General features: G+C 50.0%; 1 protein-coding gene across 5 annotated transcripts in view; it reads right to left on the reverse strand.

Annotated features, from left to right (window-relative positions):
• Positions 1 to 18435, reverse strand: part of MYCBP2 (MYC binding protein 2) — a 1909483-nt gene that overhangs the window by 551442 nt on the left and 1339606 nt on the right. For all 5 annotated transcript variants that reach the window (XM_078657470.1, XM_078657469.1, XM_078657471.1 and 2 more), the window contains one exon: positions 4746 to 4990. In XM_078657470.1, the coding sequence (XP_078513596.1) occupies positions 4746 to 4990 (245 nt within the window). The remainder of the gene's footprint in view (positions 1 to 4745; positions 4991 to 18435) is intronic.

An 18435-nucleotide genomic window follows, 5' to 3' on the forward strand; every position in this document is an offset into this window, starting at 1 on the left:
CCCAGGAACGCGCTCGATGGCCCCCTTGGCCAAGAGGGCCGTAACTTCCTCTTGCAGAAGTTGCAAGTGATCCCCCGACACGTGGTGGTACTGCGGTGGCATGGCTGGAGGGGTCGCCTCGAAGGGGAGGGAGTAGCCCCTTCGGACGATTTGCAGCACCCACCTGTCCGATGTGATGGAGCGCCAGTAGAGGAGGTATTGGCGAACCCTGCCCCCCACTGGCGTCAAATGGGCCTTAAAGCTCGGACTAGGAAGGCTTTCAGGCGGATGCTGCGGGGGTGGATGTGGACTGGCCGCACCGTTGTCCCCGGTTACCGCCCCGACGGTAACCACGTCCGCCACTGCGCTGAATGGTAGTCTGCGGCCCGAGGCTGGCAGGACGTGTGGGAGCACCCCTTCCGTGGCCACGAAAGGAGCGCTGGGCAGAAGATTGCTGGAGCGGGGCCGACAGGCCCAAGGACTTGACCGTAGCCCTTGAGTCCTTAAAACGTTCCAGTGCATGATCTGCCTTGCCACCGAAGAGGTGGCTGCCATCGAACGGCATGTCCATAAGAGTGTTTTGCACATTGTCCGAAAAGTTGGCGGACCTCAGCCAGGCCTGGCGGCGAACACATATAATAGAGTACCGTGCTGCGTCTCTACTCTCCGCAAGGGCTTGAGCAAGTTTCGCCCGGGCTCCCTCAGGGCACTCAGGCGGCAGCACGGCCGCAAACGTATCCCACAGAGAGTGGGTGTAACGGCCCAAGAGGCACGCGGTGTTGACTGACCTCAACCCCAAAGTAAGGGAGGAGAACATCTTCTTCCCGAACTGTTCATACCTCTTGGATTCCCGATCTGGTGGCGGCGGCGGGAATGCGGATTGGGAGGTAGAGGCCTGGATAACCAGACTCTCGGGGGTGGGGTGGGTGGAAAAGAAACTAGGGTCGCCCGGAGCTGGGCGGTGGCGCCTAGCGACGTTGCTATCTACAGGAGGGCCTGTAGTGGGCCTGGACCAAGTGCCCAACAGGACGTCTGTGAGAGCCTCATTAAATGGCAGTAGAGGCTCTGGGGAGCTTATCTGCGGTTTAAGGACCTCTGTGAGGATGTTGGACCTCACCGTTGCGACGGGGATCTCAAGAGCCAAGGCCTTGGCTGCCCTCATCAGTACCACACAATAAGCTGCCCCCTCCTCCGTAGCCACGGTAGGAGGGGAGACAAAACCAGTGTCTGGGGAGGTATCCAGGCCACTGGCTTCCCCTAGTTCCTGTGTCCAGTCCTCATATGACTGGCACTCACGTGCCAGGGGGTCCTCAGACCGCCCCAGTCTCCCTCGTCGTCCATGTCCTGAAATTGAGGGATAAAGGATGGACCAAGATCCTCGTAGAATTGCTCTTCGGCTGGTGGCGAATGCGGCGTTGAGTGACGCCGCTCCGACGCCAGATCCGGACCGAGGGTTGGACCAGGGACGGAGTCGCCCGAGGACGGCGCCGGGGGCGACACCCTAGGGGTCGACGCCGGCGGGGTCGTAAGGTCGATTAGCGGCGACCCGGATCCGGATCCAGTGGGGCCTTGAGGCGCCGGGGCCTATGTCGCCTACGGCGCCAGGGACAAAGCACCGGACAGCGCTGGGGCGTGGGTGGTGTCACCCGAACCCCCGGCCGCGTCGCCCAAGCGTCGGGGGGGGGGTCGGAAGAGCGATGTCGCCTCTTCGACTTCTTGTGCCTCTTACCTGAGGACTTGGAGCCCGACGAGTGGTGTCGACTCGCCGAGCTGTGATGACTCCGGCCCCGCGACCGGTTCCTCGACCTCTTTCCGGACCGGGACCTCGAGCGGTGCGGGGCCGACTGCCGGAGCTCGAGGCGCTTACGGGACCGCTCCTGCCTAGTCTTCGACTTCAAGGCCCGGCAGTCGGAGCACGACTTGTCATCGTGGTCGGGCCCCAGGCAATGTAGGCACCGGCGGTGGGGGTCGGTAACCGACATCAGTCGGTTGTAGTCGGCACAGGGCTTGAACCCGGGCATCCCTACCGGCACCGATGAAGCCATAGACTCGAAACGGATCCAAAAAGGATCGAAAAAGCTTAGTCAAAAAGTGACTAAAGGGTACCACTTTCTCCGGACCTGCGCTTGCTGGCGTGGAAAAAACAACTGACAGCACGCGAGGGCGGCGTCTAAGTATTCCGACGACGTCATCCCGGCGCCAACGACGCCGGACGCGGAGCTGCAGACGACGACTACCAACGTGCAGGGGTACTGCTACGCAAAATTTTCCGGATCCAGTCTGATGCCTGGGGATATTCTAAGGTAAGCAATCTAATACTAACCTGTTTCTTTCAGATATTCAGATTGTTGTTTCGTGTCTTGAGGGATCAGACTCAGTTTTACTGATGCTTACTCAATAAGAACGGAATTGTTTGGGCCACACATTCAAATGCGACAAAACAGATATGATCCATATCTCTATATGTGTGTTAGTATCGGTTTTACTATTTGGAAAGTTAAGTAGGCAGTACAATTGTTATTATTTATAGGTATCAAAATTAGGAACAAAATGACACATTTATTGTAAACCTATTTGAAACCAATGAAAAGGCTACATTTATGAGACATAGATGGGAACATATGGGATTAATGATGCGAGTTGCAGTTCATTTAACAAGAGTGTGCTGTCTCGTTATGATTTCATAACATTTCAACTCCTACAGCTATATCTGAGCAAAGCATATTTCAAAAGTATATTATAGTTGTGTATTTCTTTCTTTGACTCTCATTCAAATGTTCAAACTCCTTTATATAAACAGATAACTACTTGGACTGTGTTTGAATATGCTGATCATTAAGCCACAATCTGTGATTATTTCACAGGATGGTAATGGACTTGCCTGAGTTGTTTGATAGACCGGATTGATTCGAGGTCCAAAGATTTCTTAGAAAATCAACCACAAATGAATAGCCATTTATTGTGATCTCTCTGCAAAACAGTAAACATGGATGTATAGAGCCTGGCTATTTGCCAACATCAACACCTTCAAGGACTGAAAGGTATGAACAAACCTTAGAAAAGACTGTTTCAAGGAAGAGGGGAGATATACTTACAAAAATATAAGGTGGGTGAATTGTAACAATTAATACATATACCCAATATTTTATAGGATCTTTGGGCTGATGTCCTTGTGTCTCAAATTATCCCTATCCCCTGCTTTCTGAATGTTTATAGAATGTTAATTAACCTCTGTTGACTGTTTTAAAGTGTGCTACGCATATTGGTTTACAAAAAGTTACTTACAGATAAAGCAAAAAGTGCACGAAACTGGGGCACCTTCTTGGCCAGACCTAGTGCAACGGCTTCAACTGGTACCAATGTTTGTGTGCTTTCTACAGGACTACAGATTTGTTTCTGAAATATCTTCAGCACCTCTTCTGGAATGGAATGCAGGTGCAGAGAACATGGCTTCCTTTTCTTGTTTTCATTTGAAAATGCCAGTATCTGGCTTCACCTGAACACATCTGTTACTGTTCACACATCTGTTACAGTTCTCTCAGGGCTATTCTGATAACTACTCTTCCACATAATTCAGTTTCTAACAAGTATAGGAAACCAAATATTTTGCCTGCAAGGGGGTTCTTCACTCACTTGACAGAAAAGAAGACCCTTTGCTGTTAATCACTAGGCTTCGAGGTCATATTGAGACATACTCTGCTCTTGTGCCTAGCAAAATCGATCAAAAAAAGCACCATTTACAGTGGTTATGAGAGTTAGTTTTAAACACAAACCTTATACAACAGCCTCAGCAGTTAACTTGAAGTCCCTATGCTCATTTGTAGGGAAAAATGAAAAGGGAAATCAAGTTATGAGACAAATGTAAAGGTTGGGGGTCCAGACGTTTGTGATGCAGAAAAGGAAACATTGCCACATGGGTGAATCAGTACCATTACACTGGGTACACACGGCTTGGCTGCTCCCCCATCACAGTTTCAAAAACAAAATTAAAGGTTTATAGTTTCAAAAGAATCCACAGACAAAACATCTGATATAGTAAGCATAACTAAAAGTCAAGATTCATGAAGGTCAACTTTCATATAATTACCAGCAATAGCACTAGTTCCAATGATTATTCAGGAAAGAAAATTCTAGTCCAGTTAGACTTGCTTCGAAAAAAGGAAGAAAACATATTTTGTGTCCATAAAAACCATTATAATAAAAATCCAGACCTCCACCTTTTGTAGCTTTTATAGACAAAAAATTGTCCACAGACACTGACTGTAACTGCAAGTAGAAATGGTGCAATTGTTATGTGATAAGCAAGACTGCGATTGAGCCTACTCCCTTCCCAGCTGTAGTAAGTAATTCAATATGACCGAACACGTCTCAGTGCTAATTTCTGGCATGGCTCATTTGTGCACATATACAATCTAGTAATCAGAGCAGATCAACCGTACAGGTAAAAATGATATAGTTATTTGGATGCCAACTTCAAAATGAGGCCTTGCTGAAGCCTGTACTGTACATTCTTTTGACAAGATAGTTATTACAACCCCTGCTTGGCAAAGTCAGAGAGTGAAATGATATACTCTTATTCACCTGGTTGTCTATGCACCCCTAGCCTTTAAGTAACCCTGTTTCAGGAAAGAGGTGTTCGCCAGCACTATCATATGAGAGATTAAGAAAGAGACAGACTTCTCTTATGTAAAGGTTCCACAAAGAAGAACGAGAAAGCGCCAAAACTATTTTATTTTCAACATTTGCTAAGATAGTCAAAAGTTTACCTGGCTAATGTTTGCAAGTAGAGGCACTGCATTTTGATGGGTAGATCTTCTGAAATGCCCTCCTTCACACTGGGAAGCTGAGAATGGAAGGGTTTGGTAGCATGGTAGCACAAAATATTTGGTTCAGCTGCACTGCTCAAAGACAGCAAGAACAGTGCATTTGCTTTAATCACTTGGTGAGCCTCCATTGTGGGCAAGGCACGAGGTGTCTTCAGCTGCATTGGCTTTCTCCTTGAGAGTTTTACCTGAAAATAACAAAAGGCTCAATTAATTTCCTTGAAGTTTTTTGTAAGCAACAATAGAACTAAGGATTCTAGCAAAGAATGTTTTACTCGCATCCTAGGATAGAAACGCTCAATTTTGAGAAGCTCAACTCTGAACCTACAGGCTGCCGCACCCAGTCATGTGCATGTAGAAGGAGATGACTAGGTCAGCTCGACCAAACATGCACAGCAACCCTAAGTTTGGGTTAGTGATCTCCTTTTAGATCAATAACCAACGGCCTGTGCTAAATTTTGTCTTGAGAAAGCATATCAAAAGCTGGCGAGCTACAGTGGCTGCTCCCAAGAATGTTACATTAGCCCACTCTTGATCTTCGTAACTGAACAAGAAAGAGATTTTGTATTTTTATAGTGTGCAACGAGTTCTGCGGTGATGCAAGTTTAGTCCAAAAATCCAAGAATTATAATTGCTGTTACCTTTTACTGAACCAAACGTACGAGTTACTTACCTTCGGTAACTATGTATCTGGTAGAGACTATTCTAGCCGCAGATTTCTTCACGTAGAATTATCCCCAGGCATGAGACTGGATCCAGAAACTTTTTTGCCACAGCATCCCGGGGGCGAGGCACCACCACGCGACTCTGCCCAGGCGTCGTACGTGACGTCAGCGAGGTCACAAACCCCACCCCGGCGCGCCTACGTCAGTTTTCTTCAGAGAACTTTTCCGCACCACAACGCGGAGCCACCAAATAAAAAACTGTGGGAGCATGGGAACAATGTGCGAAAGAGTATACAAAAAATAAACCCCATTAAAAACAGCGCAACACCTCAGTGTCCCAGGGCAGAGAAAGAGAGAAGAACAGAGCGGAGCCCTGAACAGCCACCCTGCCAATAAATTGACAGCAACCCCCCATCTATCCCCCGGAGATAGGGAACCTGCATGAAGGTCACGTCACATGCAGCAGGCCTACAACACACTCCGAACAAGGAAGGTAAGACAGTCCCAACAGGCAGGAACAACCAACCTCCAGCCACCCTAGCCTAGAGGGCATCCACCCCCCCAGAAACAAGGGTAAGGCATGACCAGAGGGCCCCAACCCAGAGGTGGTAGAGGGGCCAGGCCCCTAGCAGCAAGAACAAAGGGGGGAAAGAAGAGACGGAAGGCAACCTTCCCGACCCGGAGCAACCCAAGCAGCAGTGCACATGAACACCAGAACCCCACCGTCCCAGAACCAAAGAGGAGGGAAGAGCAGCCACCAGACCGAGCCACCGTCAAGAGCCAAAGGAGGTACCCACAGAGGACATGGCGAGTAAAAAGGACCAATCAAGTACCCAGCCAGAACTGGGAGGAAGGGCGTGCCGTGAAGGAATCTGCGGCTAGAATCATCTCTATCAGATACATCCTTACCGAAGGTAAGTAACTCTATCGTACCTGAAGAGGTCTGTGGGTCACCAGAATCTTTAACTGTGGTATACAGTTTTATCTGATAGAGACTACTAGCCACAGATTCCTTCACGTAGAATAGATACCCTAGCAATAGCCATGGGGAAGGAGGGTCTGCGAAAGGACCCCACCAGTCTGGACAGGACAGAAGGCCCACAGGGGACCAGACCTGTAGACCAGGGAGGTAACCTCGTCCCTACCAGGCAAGAGGACCCCGAGAAGTCAAAGACCAGCAGCCCCAGAAGGGATGTAGGAAGAAGAAGGAAGAGTGGAGGCCCACACACTCACAACAGAGGAACCAAGAGCAAGGCCAGAGATACCGAAGCACCCCACTCCCCCCCCCCCCCCGGGCAACAGAGCTTCCAGCCAACGCCAGGACAGGCAGAGGAAAAAGAAGAAGCCCAGAGGGCCCAAGGAAAGAGGCGAGCCCACCCAAAGGGAAGGCAACAGGCTAGCCAGAACGGTAGCTATAACCATAAGCCGCCAGAAGCGTGAAGAACACTGAAGTATCCCAGCTCTCAGCACAAGAGCAGGGAGGAGAGGAAATGGCCGGACCCACTAGTACAAGGGCAGCGCACTCAACCTCAAGAAGCAATAGCAACATACAGAAACGCCATGGAGAACAGGCACTCGAAGGCAACCAGCACTCCCCAGCACAGCATAGCTATGTAACAGCTACCACTACCCAACATAGGGTACGGTAAGTCCCAAAACACGGGAAACCTCTTGGGAAGAACTTCCGCAGCAGAGGAGAAAGTAAAAGCGTCACGGGAAAAAACAGCCCAGCACAAGGCTTGAGATCAGCTAAAAAAAAAACAGAAGGCCTAATCTCAGGGCCAAGTCTGTGTAACAATTCCAGCAAAAACACACACAGGCAACAAGGGCCGTCAAGCAGCCAACAATGACAAAGTCCCAGCAAGGAGGACTCAATGGCCAGCAAATACCATCTACAGCAAGGGCATCCAAAAGGCCCAAACCCAGCTAAACTCAGCAGTCACTGAGGAGAGGAAGGAGGAAGGAGGAAGGAGGAAGGAGGAAGGATGGAGGAGGGAGGAGGGAGGAGGGAGGAGGGAGGAGGGAGGAGGAGCTGCCAGGAACCTCTGGATGGCAGAGTCAGCCGGGGCATGGAACAACAGGCTGCCATCAAACAGAAGATCAATGAGGCTCTCCCGAATGTTCTCAGGGAACACGCCGTCTCGAAGTCGAGCATGGCGACGGAGGATGACTGAGGAAGCCATGGTCCGGCCCAGCACCTCCGAGATGTCCAGAGCGGAGAATAAACGCCGCTAGCTCCCAGCCATCCAGAGCATGATGCTGTAAGTCCACCTGAACAGTCTCCTAGGAAGCCACGGATCTCAGAGTCCTACAAACAAGAGGAGGCTCTCGCCAATACACACAAGGTGTTAAGGGCCTGCAGGGCAGCACTGGTCGAGACGAACATGTTGCGCCCCCCAAGAGTCCAGCCAGCGGGCCTCCGGGACGGCGGAGTCAACAGTGGCGGCAGGGAGGGGAAGGTGGTCCGCAAAAGTGGACTGTCAGCAGAGGGGTCAAAGGAGAGGCACACTGGGTCATGCGGTGCCGGAAGGTGTCGGTGCAGAAGGTGTTGAGGCACCAGATCACCCAAGGCGGGACGCCTCCAAGCCCCCGTCAGGGAAGAAAGGAGCGAACCCTCAAAGAGGAGCAAGATCTCCCTCCCACCAGAGCCCTGGTGGACAACCTCCAAGAGATAGTCCTCCGGGAAATGAGCAATCGGGTCCCCCATGCGCAGAATGCCCACAGCCGTGGACACCGCGTGAGCGAAGTCCGCACCCACCTCTGTAGGGCCCAGCGGAGAAGAAAGCAGTTCCTCCGTGGGTGCCGGCTGCAGAATAAGGCGGCCGTCCCCGAAGCCAAGCGGGACGGGCAATGGCCAGACCTGGAAGCCAGAAGGCACTGAAGAATGGAGGACCTGCCGCTCCTCCAACAAGCACCTAGGCATCAGAAAAGGCGGGGAGTCACCCTTCGACGCCGCTGGTGAAAAATACACCACACGGCGCCCAGTCTCTGGGGAAGACGACATCAATATGCAGCCAGCCTCCAGAGAAGAGGGAGCGTCCGAGGATGAATCCGCGGCACGACCTCTGTGTGGAGCCGTAGAGTCCGCACCCTGAGGCAGGACACCAGCACCATCTGGCGCCAAAGGAGAGACTGGATAGGGCTAACCCAAGTCACACCGCTCCGGGACCGGAGTGGGGTCGGAGCCGAAGTGGCCAAGGGGCGGCGCCGGAAAAGTGCCGACTCAACCTCCGCCGAGGCAGCCGCCTGTGTGGAGGGACGAGATGGACTGGGGGAGTGACCCGAAGTCCGCCGACGGCCTTGGCCCTGAATGTTGAGGAAGCGGTCCGGCAACCCATGCGGTGGCGTCAAGAATGAATAAACCTCCCACTCGCCCTCTGAGGCAGCCGCCTACGGGTAGGAACGAGAAGGGCCTAGAGGGGGATGAGGAGTCCTACCCCACCGCGACCCAGAGCGGGACGAGGAGAGGTCACCGACCCCTGTGGCGCTGCCCGAAGCAGGCATTGGCGCCTTGGCGACGTCAGCTCAACCTCGGACGAGGCCTTCGCCAGCCCAGAGGGCCGAGCGGGGCTCGGGATGTGACCCGAGCACCGGCGACCTCCCGCATCACCACAGGGACTCCCGCTGGAGTTTGCGGCGAGGCAGAGACGCCGTGGCCTGAAGGAGGGACCCCAGAGGGGCCGCATCCCAACAACCACATCCTCCACGCCTGGATCCCAACCAGTCAGCGGCGGAGCCGCCAGCGGCGCCGTAGAGGGCCCCAGGCGAGGCAAGGGATCCATCCTTGCCCCAGGAGGAGAAGGAGGAGGAGACGCCAGTGAGGTCCGCAAAGCCGCCGCGTATGGCTCCATCTGAACTCTCGACGTCCCCTCACCGGGAAACGGTGGATAGGAGGACGACACGCGGGGCCTCATCACCCTCGGAGAGCCCACGCCCCGGAAGGCCGATTACCAGCCCCCCCCGGGACAAACTGCGACACTTACCAACCGGGGAGCGACGCTCTCGCGACATCGGAGAAGGACGAGGACGACGACCAAGGCCGTAGCTGAAGCCGTCTGCCAAAGCTGATTGAGGGGAGGTCGACCTGGAGAGACGAACCAATAGAAGTTTCATTCGGCGCTCCCGCTGCGACTTCGGCTTCAACCGTTGACACGCCTCACAATCAGTGGTGCCGTGATCCTCCCCCAAACACCACATATAAATGAGATGAGGGTCCGTCGCCGACATAAGACGCCCACACGACATGCAGGTTTTGAAGCCCGAAGGCATTTGCACACTGTTCCACCAGACTGAAGACAATTATGGTGAAGAAAAAAGGGCCCCAAACAGACCCGCAGCAAGACCGGATCCGCGTTGCATGCGGAAAAGGAAAAAACTGACGTACCCATGCCGGGGTGGGGTTTATGTTACTTCGCTGATGTCACGTATGCGGACGACACCTGGGCGGAGTCGCATGATGTCGCCCCGCCCCCGACGCGCAGGGATGCTGTGGCAAAAAAGTTTCCCGATCCAGTCTCATGCCTGGGGATAATTCTACGTGAAGAAATCTGCAGCTAGTAGTCTCTATCAGATAAAACTGTATACCACAGTTAAAGATTCTGGTGACCCACAGACCTCTTCAGGTAGGATAGAACCCGTTCCAAAAGTAAGATAGCAGAATTACAGAATATTTTTCACAGACAAAAAAGGGTGCGTTTGCATCGAAAAACATGTAGATTACGGATAACGCCCATATTAGTGCTAGAAATAGGCTTCTAAGAAAGGCACTCTAGCCTAAAGCCAATTAATATTGAAGTTGCCTTAGGCCCTAGAAGGAAGCTGGCTATTTATATAGTATACCAAAAAGAGGTATTCTGAGCAAGGAGCAAAGAGTCTGGGTATCCCTTATAAGTGGACAGGGGCTTGCTCTAGCAATCCCAAGGTGTGCTCTTAGGAGGTAGTGTGGTCGAGCAGCCTTAGTCTTATCAGACAGGAGTGTTAGACATCTGCAATACATGCATAGTCAATAAATGGTACAAACAACTCAATTAGGAGATCCACACCAATTTATAAAAATAACACTTATCTTTATATAATATTTGGCACCAGGATTATCAAAATCAGGTAAGTAAGTTTTGCGATGGAAACGTTTTTAGTTTTCAAAAAGCGACACTTGTTGCAATTTCTGAAGCAGTTATATTATCCTATGGAGTTAAGTCATATACTGCTTACAGGTACTTCACAACGACTTATGGGACCAATCTTCAGGGGCTTAAGATAAGTATGATCCAGGGTCCAAGGCAGCATTAACAGAACATCTCATGCTAGGGGGCACAGGTACTTTCGGGTGTCAGGTTTTTGGCAGGCCGGAGTCCTCAGAGATCTTCTGGGGTGCCTGCAGGATGCAGGGGAGCAGCTCTGCTACTCCACTGGAGTTTCTAAGTCTTGGGTGAGGGCTGGAAGTCCACCCAGGGTTTTCAAGTCGTCTTTGGCGCAATTGTCGAGAACAGCAAGCAGGCCAGCAGGGTTGGTGCCAAGTCAGTTGCTGGTCTTCTGTTCTTGCTTTTGCAAAGGGTCCATCTTCTTTCAGATCAGCAGGATCTGATTTCCTGGTGCCAGAGGCTCCCTTAAATAATAGATTTAAGGGTGTTTGGGAAGACCAGAACATGTTCAGGAGCGGCTTAGAGATCTACCATTTGATGGGGTCACTCTTTTTGACGCCCATGCTGATTCAGCGGTCAGGCGCCTCCTGTCTGTTTGCTTGTCTTCCAAGGTTTTAATCGTCATGGAGGATTTTTGGTTTTGTGACGGTGTCGTCACTTTCCTCTCTGTACCCGTTGCGGGTTACAGCTTTTCTGAGCTGCTTGGCTGTTCAGCCGTGTTATTTCCTTATTCTGATTTAGCTGTGTTTACCTTTCTTTTGAGCCTCTGCCCACGAGCTTGTCTCAAGAGGAATCCTTCTTTTGTAGGGTGTGCCTTACCCTATGTGGGGTATTTGTTGGCAGTTATTTTGCGACTCTTCCTTACCCGGGAAGTTTTGCCGCAAGTTGACTCTTTTTACTGTTGTAGGATGTCTCCTCTGGTGAGATCCAAGGGGTTGGTATCTCTACGGGGGTTACAATGGGTCATCTACGGGTGGTCAATAGTACATCCCTGCCTCAGTAGGGGCATCTTTCCCTCCTGTTTCATTGGGGTTTTATCACGCCTGTTTTTTCCTGGCGTGTTCTTGCAGCCTCACTGTGTCTGTCTTATCGGTCTTCAGGTGGACATACACCCCTGGGAGGCAGGTCCCTCTGTTCCGTTCTGTATTCTGTGAATACTCGCCGTATTGGTGCAATCAGGTTGTGCTCTACGTCTTTTCTTGTGGCTCAGGCGCTATCGGGGTTCTTGCCTATGGCGAGGGAAGTTCCCGCCGGCTCTGTCTCGGCTGTGTGTTGACTCCTACCCCACTTCCCTAGCGGGGTCTCCGGTCCCTTACTTCTTGCAGGACAGGGGGTTCGGTTTTTCCGCTCCTGCCATGTGCATATTTCTTAGTTCTTCAAGGTGTGGCTCATGTCTATGACTTTCTGCCGCCGAATCTGATCTCCAGCCCAGCTGTTTCTCAGGGTGTGGGTTCTTACTCACCTTTGTAGCACTTGTGTTGAGCTCCCCACCAGCAGTTTTTCTGGGGGTTAGTTCCTACTCCCATTTCTGGCACAGTTGCTTCTTTAGGTAGCATTACTGTGCATTTCTGCTTCTTGACATTCTCCTTGTTGGTAGACGGTGTCTGTCTATGGTGGTGTATGCCTTTTGGCGACAGGCTTCTGTCTGTGCCTTTTCTCAATCTTTTACTGGCCGCATCGTGGTCTATGTTCTTGCCTGCCTTACGGGAGACCAGGTTTCTTCCCCCGCAGGGTACTGTTGTTTTATCTGCGCTCTCTGACTGTTGTGCTGCACACCGGTGCAGTGGCACTGATTGTGCGACCCCCCGTTTAGGGTTTCGTCACTTCACGTATGTGTGGCAACATTCCTGTCTCTGTGTATATGTCGTAGGTTTGACACGACACTGGGGTGCTTGCATACTAGGTTCTTTTTGCCCTAGTCTCGGGCCTTCTTGCTCACTCTTTCCTTCGGGATAGTGTCCACTATGTGTTACTGGGGCTGTGCGGGTTGTCCCCTCACAGTGGTACCTTTCGTAAGTTTGGCTGCATGCCTACCTACTGAGCTTTTGCTCGATGGTGACTCTTTTGTCTCTGTTGGCACTAGACTTTGGGATCGGCCCTGCCACTGTTGTCGCATGTCCTCGGGGTACACATTTGATGGGTGTTTTTTCTTACACACACGGGACTACTGTTGCGGCTCCAGTTCTTAGCCGGACAGTCTTCTGATTGTCTCCTGTATCATTTTGGCATCCGCTGTGGTGTATGTTCAGGCGGTATGCTCTACCGTTGTCATGTTCCTTACAGAGTTTTCTGGGTCTAATGTCAGTTGCCCTGACATTAAGGTTCCCACTGTGTTTCATCCACCTTTTGACGAATATGTTCTCCTGGAACTTGGTGGTTGTTTTGCAGACCCTCCTCCGATGGGGTATGGCTTTGGTATCTATTCTAAATTAAGGAATCTGCGGCTAAATGTCTATTAGATGGAAGAGTTACTAACCTTCGAAAACAATATATCTGGTAGAGACACAGTCTAGCCGCAGATTTCTCAACGCCTGCCCATCCTCCCTGCTCTGCGAAGGCCTTTTCATATGGTGGTTTTCCACCTAGCCCTACTGTTTCTGGTGGCCTTAGTCTTCCGGAGGTGTGCTCTTGCACCTCACACTGGGGTAGGGTGTGTTGTTCTCCGTGAGGACCTCCGGCCTCCTCTCCGTCCTAGTGTTTGGTTGGTGGCGTGTTCTCGCACCTTCCTGAGGCACAGGGGTGTTGTTCGGCTTTCGAGTCCTTTGGCTCTCCACGGCGTCCACGTTTTTAGGTGGTTGAGGTATATACTTTTCACGGCCTTCTCATGTTGCTCCACCTTTGTTCCTCACACGTGGCGTTCTGCTTTTAATTCCCACCCACCGCCCACGCCTGTGCCTACTTCTTTCTATGACAGTCGGTTCGGTTGGGTTCTCTTTGGTGCTACAGTCCTTTAATCTCTGGAGGGTGTGTGTAGTGAACTTTCTGGTGGTCATTCACTTCTAGTCACTTGTCTTGCAACATATGTTGCTTCAATATGGTGGTTCTTTTAATTATCCTCCTGTGGTGACAAGCTGTGCCTGGCTTGTCATATCTTTTGTGCCGCGGCCTTTACCTCTCGAGGTGGGGCCCTCCTAGTAACTCACCCCGTTTTAGACATACCGACTAGTAGCCAGAATAAAGTGATTTTTCCCACTAGTTAGGTATTTTTACTCACTCCACTCCACAACATCACTGCACTACACATAGTTCCTCACTAAAGTGCTCCTACGTAACATCGCAAATAGTAGCACGCCTCAATCCGCAGCGGATTGAGATGGCCCCCATAATGAAGCATGTCACCAAGAGGAAACCCTGGTGAGTGAGGGGACTCTGCTGATTTTCCGACTCAGATTGAGCGAAAATCCTTCCTTTTTTTGCTAGGTTCCTTATCTGACATCTCGGATTTTGTAGGTCTTCGATAAATATTGAAACATCCGTTTGTGTATTTCTTATGTACCTTCCTAAGTATGCACGAGTGACTGTGCAAAAAGGTTCTTGATCTGTTACCACGATTCCTTGGGGAGTCATGTTTGTCATGTTCTGAAGTGGCCCAAACTATTTGTCACATTACTAGGTTTAGGGGTACTCGTAGTGGCACACTGAGTTAGCAGGACTATATGCCAACATATTCTGGGGGGGGGGGGTGCATATAATCATTCTGGCACCATCCCAATTTGTATATTGTCCAACAAACAATTCCTACTGGGAAAGTGGAAACCATACGACAAGGGCAGCCCCATCCACTGCACCCTCTGAGACTAGAGTTGCTTCAGTGTAAATGTTCATGTATTTATACAGCGCAAATCACCGACACGGTATCTAAGCGCTTGCTTAGGGAACCCGTCCTGGTATTCCCCTGTGAGATACCCCGGCAGGGTATCCACAAGGTGAAGGCCAGGCATCCCGCCGCGAGGGGCCGTAGTGGAGATTAAGCAAGCTATTGCCCAGAGTCGCAGAGTGTGACCCCGTGAGTCGAGTAGGCACCGGAACGAGAATTATCGAGTCCGTGGAATTTATGAGCCCGAGACCCGCCGAGGCGGGGAATCGAACCCTGATCCACAGCCGATCTCAGCTTCCGGGTCTGCCGCCTCTAACCACTGAGCCACGCTTCTCCACGCCCTCCATGCCAGAGTGTGTGCTCTCTGGCATGGTCAGGGCACCCTTGGGATCCCATTTGGAGACTTACCACTGTATTAGAAATGCAAGTGCACTAAGGGGGATTATTTTTGGGACAGATAGAGTTTCCATTTCGATGTCCATTGGTTTTGCAATTGAAGCTCCAGGCATTCCTGGGATCCCAGTTCTTACCATGGTACACACCCTTGGTCCCCTTATCTTGGGCCACCCTCCTGAACAGGTTTTCGGGGGCCTTTAGAAGAATGTTTGTTTTTATCTTTATATTGGTCACCATCTTTTCCCTGGGGGCTTAGTAACACCTTCCTTTTGGTCACTCCCACCATGAGTTGTCTTGGTTACCCTAGTCTTCAATCACTGGTCTGCCATCTTTCCCAATTCTTGGGGAGAAAATGGACCTAGGTCTACCAGGTACTGATGCAACTTTTCAGGAACAAGTTATTTAACAGATGCTCTTTCAAAATCAGATTATAAAGCTCATCATAGTCCTGTAACTTATTACCTTTTAACCAGACACCTAGTGTTTTGACTGAGAAGTCAACAAAATCTACCCGGGTCTTTCCTACAGCCCTCATTATGAGGTTTGCAGTGAAACAATGTGGTAAAAACACAGGTAATGTATGATAGCAGGGAAATTAGTTTTTCCACGTGTGGTATAACTACATCATGATCAGTTCTGAAGGTCAAAATGGGAGACAATGCAATCGTTTTTATCGTTTCGCCTGTCTGAATGGCAAAACTCAAAAATATTGTGCTTCTCACCTCCCTCCTCCATCAAAAATGTAATCGAGTATTACCGGCAGAAATTTGTACAGTGAAACTTGCATGATCAGTGCAATTTAATTGTACAAATTGTAAACCTTACTCAAGTGAAAACTCTTGCTTGTGCCCTGGAGGAAAGTGTCCCTTTTTGACATGGTCACCCCGACGTTTTGAATGGTATTCTGGCAAAACGTGCACTGGGTTCCAGCTATTTAGATCCCCAGTGCCAGATCTCTATCCCTAAAACTGTACAATTGTTATCCCAATTGGCAATACATTTGACACCCCTGTAAGCCCCTAGAAAATGGTATCCCAGGTACCTAGGGCAGGACTACTGAAGAAGGTCCCTAAGTGTGACCTGTATTGTGCTACCCTAACTCATGCAGACAGCCATTGCAAGCTGCGTGTCTTGGTGTAGACAAAAGTGAAAACACGACATGGCACACATCCCTGTGTGCCATGCATGCAGACACCGCATGCAGTTCAGGTAAGTCAGCCCTACAGCAGGCCTTACAGCCTTAAGGCTGGGTAGACTAATCTACAAGTGTGGACATAACTGCATGAGCTGATATCCCCCTGTGCTGGTCAGTTCAATTACTGCCAGTACAAGTGACCATGGTAGTTATTTTAAATACAAGTGCTGGACACTGGTGATAAACGAGTTCCCTAGCTACATTATGGCTTCAATGAAAACTAGGATGTTTGGTATTAAACATCTTGAATTAATAAACCTACACTGCTTTCAGTGATGGATGTATTAATATATGCACCCAGAGGGAACCTTAGAGATGCCCCTAGAAACCTACCAACTACTAGTGTGCTGCCTGACTGGTTCTGACCAGCTGCCACCACAGACTAGTTTCTGATCCCAGGGGTGAGGGTCCACGCTCTCAGGAAGTCAGGATCAAAGCCTCCTCCATAGAAGGTGTTTTACCTGTAAATTAGCATTCCAAGGCAGGTAGCTTCAAAGATCCCGCCACCTTTGGTATGAAAATCTGGCTTCCCTCAGAGGTGATGCCACTTGCCTGGCCAGGACCCATATTTGCGCCTGGCCATGCAGGAAAATTAGTAGTCAGATAGGCGTTTTTACCCTCAGGCAAGGTCCATCCCTAAGGTGGGCTAGCTGATGTGGACACAAGATCTAGAAGTCTAGCATCTTTGTGATGACAGAATTAGGGACTCTAGGACAGGGTTATGCCCACTTCCCACATGAAGTGGTTATAGAGGGGGCGTAGTAACCCCCAGGGGTAGGTAGCCCATTAGCTACTACCCTGCACTCTCTTAACACCCATAAATCTAGGATTTAGGGGAGCCCCTGGCAACACAAAAATAGGTCCTGCTGACCTGAAAAAAAGAATACAGGTGCTGAAGAGTTGTAAAAGCAATAACAGAAGACCAGCAGATGACTTGGTGCCAAACCTGATGGCCTGTCTGCTGTCCTCGAAAATTGCGCCAAAACCCATTTGTCCTGCAGCTTTCTGTGCCTCTAAAAGCCAGGGAGGACTGACAACCTTTACCCAAAACCCAGGAACTCACGTGGAGTAGCAGAGCTGCTCCCTTGCATCCCGCAGGACTTCAGATAGCTAAAACCCATCATCGGAAAGCACCACTGCACTTGTGCCTCCTAGTCTCCGCTGAAGTGGGCCAACAGTGCCAGTGTGGTCCCCAGAACCTCCATAAAACCGAAGCCCACCTTGGGTTTGCCAACTGTGGACCTCCTGATGTCACCTGCAGCCTCTTGTGCAGGCCTCCTCTACAGCGAGTGTCTCTGGTGACAAAAAAAGATGCCCCAGGACAGATCTGCACACAGCCACTCCGTCCTGAAGAGAAGAGGACAAAGGTGTCCCCAAGCATCGTTAAGTTGAGCCCCCTTGTTGGCTCAGCCAGACTGGTCCCCGTAGTCCCAGCCACTTTTTCCGGTCCCCATTGACGTTAAATGTGGTTTTGCACCTCTGCACTCGGCCACCCCAGTGCTGACTGACGTGACCCGCTGGTGCTACCTTGGACCCCGTTTCATACTCACTAAGTCCGGAAGATTGGTCCTCTAAGTTGCTGTAAGGTACTTGCATATACCCTTCCTCTATAGGATAACATTACTGCTTCAGAAATTGTGTCCACTTTTGAAAACTGTAAATATATCTAACTCGAAATGTACTCACCAGATTGTGATGATTTTGGTGCCTAAAAGTATATAAATATGTGTTATTTATATACATTGGTGTGGATCACCTTATAGAGTTGTGTGCATCATTTATTAACTGTGTGAATGCAGCAGATGTCTAACACTCCTCTCTGATAAGCCTAAGGCTGCTCGACTACACGACCCCCTAACAGAGTACATTTGGATTGCTAGAGCAAGCCCCTGTACACTTATAGGGGATACATGGAATTTTTGTAGTGTACCTCTTTTTTGTATACTATATAAATATGCAACTTCCTACATGCCCTAATCCGATTGCTGCTGCTCTTTGAATGAGCCGATAAATAGGCTGAATGGTATTGGAGAAAAACACAGGAAATAAAACCTTGCAGTATTCCTTTAAAGTTAAATTATACAAACCCTAGGGCAGAAAGAGTCCATAATTAATAAAAAAAAGTAGATCAATCAGTGGCAAATTTTTCTCACATGAGCACATGCCAAAAACCAAGGCGTTTCGGTAGCGGCACACAAGAATGTAACATTAGTCCACTTTTGAGGCTTGTGGGACCCCTTAAAGTTTCAAACAAAACTTTAACCAGCCCTGAAACATGGGTGTGCAAGTATTATTGAAAATAAAACAGTTAATACAATGTCTTCTTAATGGACGAGATTCACTAAGATACATTAAGTGTGCCAGGTATTAATGCAACGGTGTGTTATGCTTCTTTATATAAAATAGTCATATTCATATT

The sequence above is a fragment of the Lissotriton helveticus genome, chromosome 8 (assembly GCF_964261635.1).
Source record: "Lissotriton helveticus chromosome 8, aLisHel1.1, whole genome shotgun sequence".
NCBI classification, from domain to species: Eukaryota; Metazoa; Chordata; class Amphibia; order Caudata; family Salamandridae; genus Lissotriton; species Lissotriton helveticus.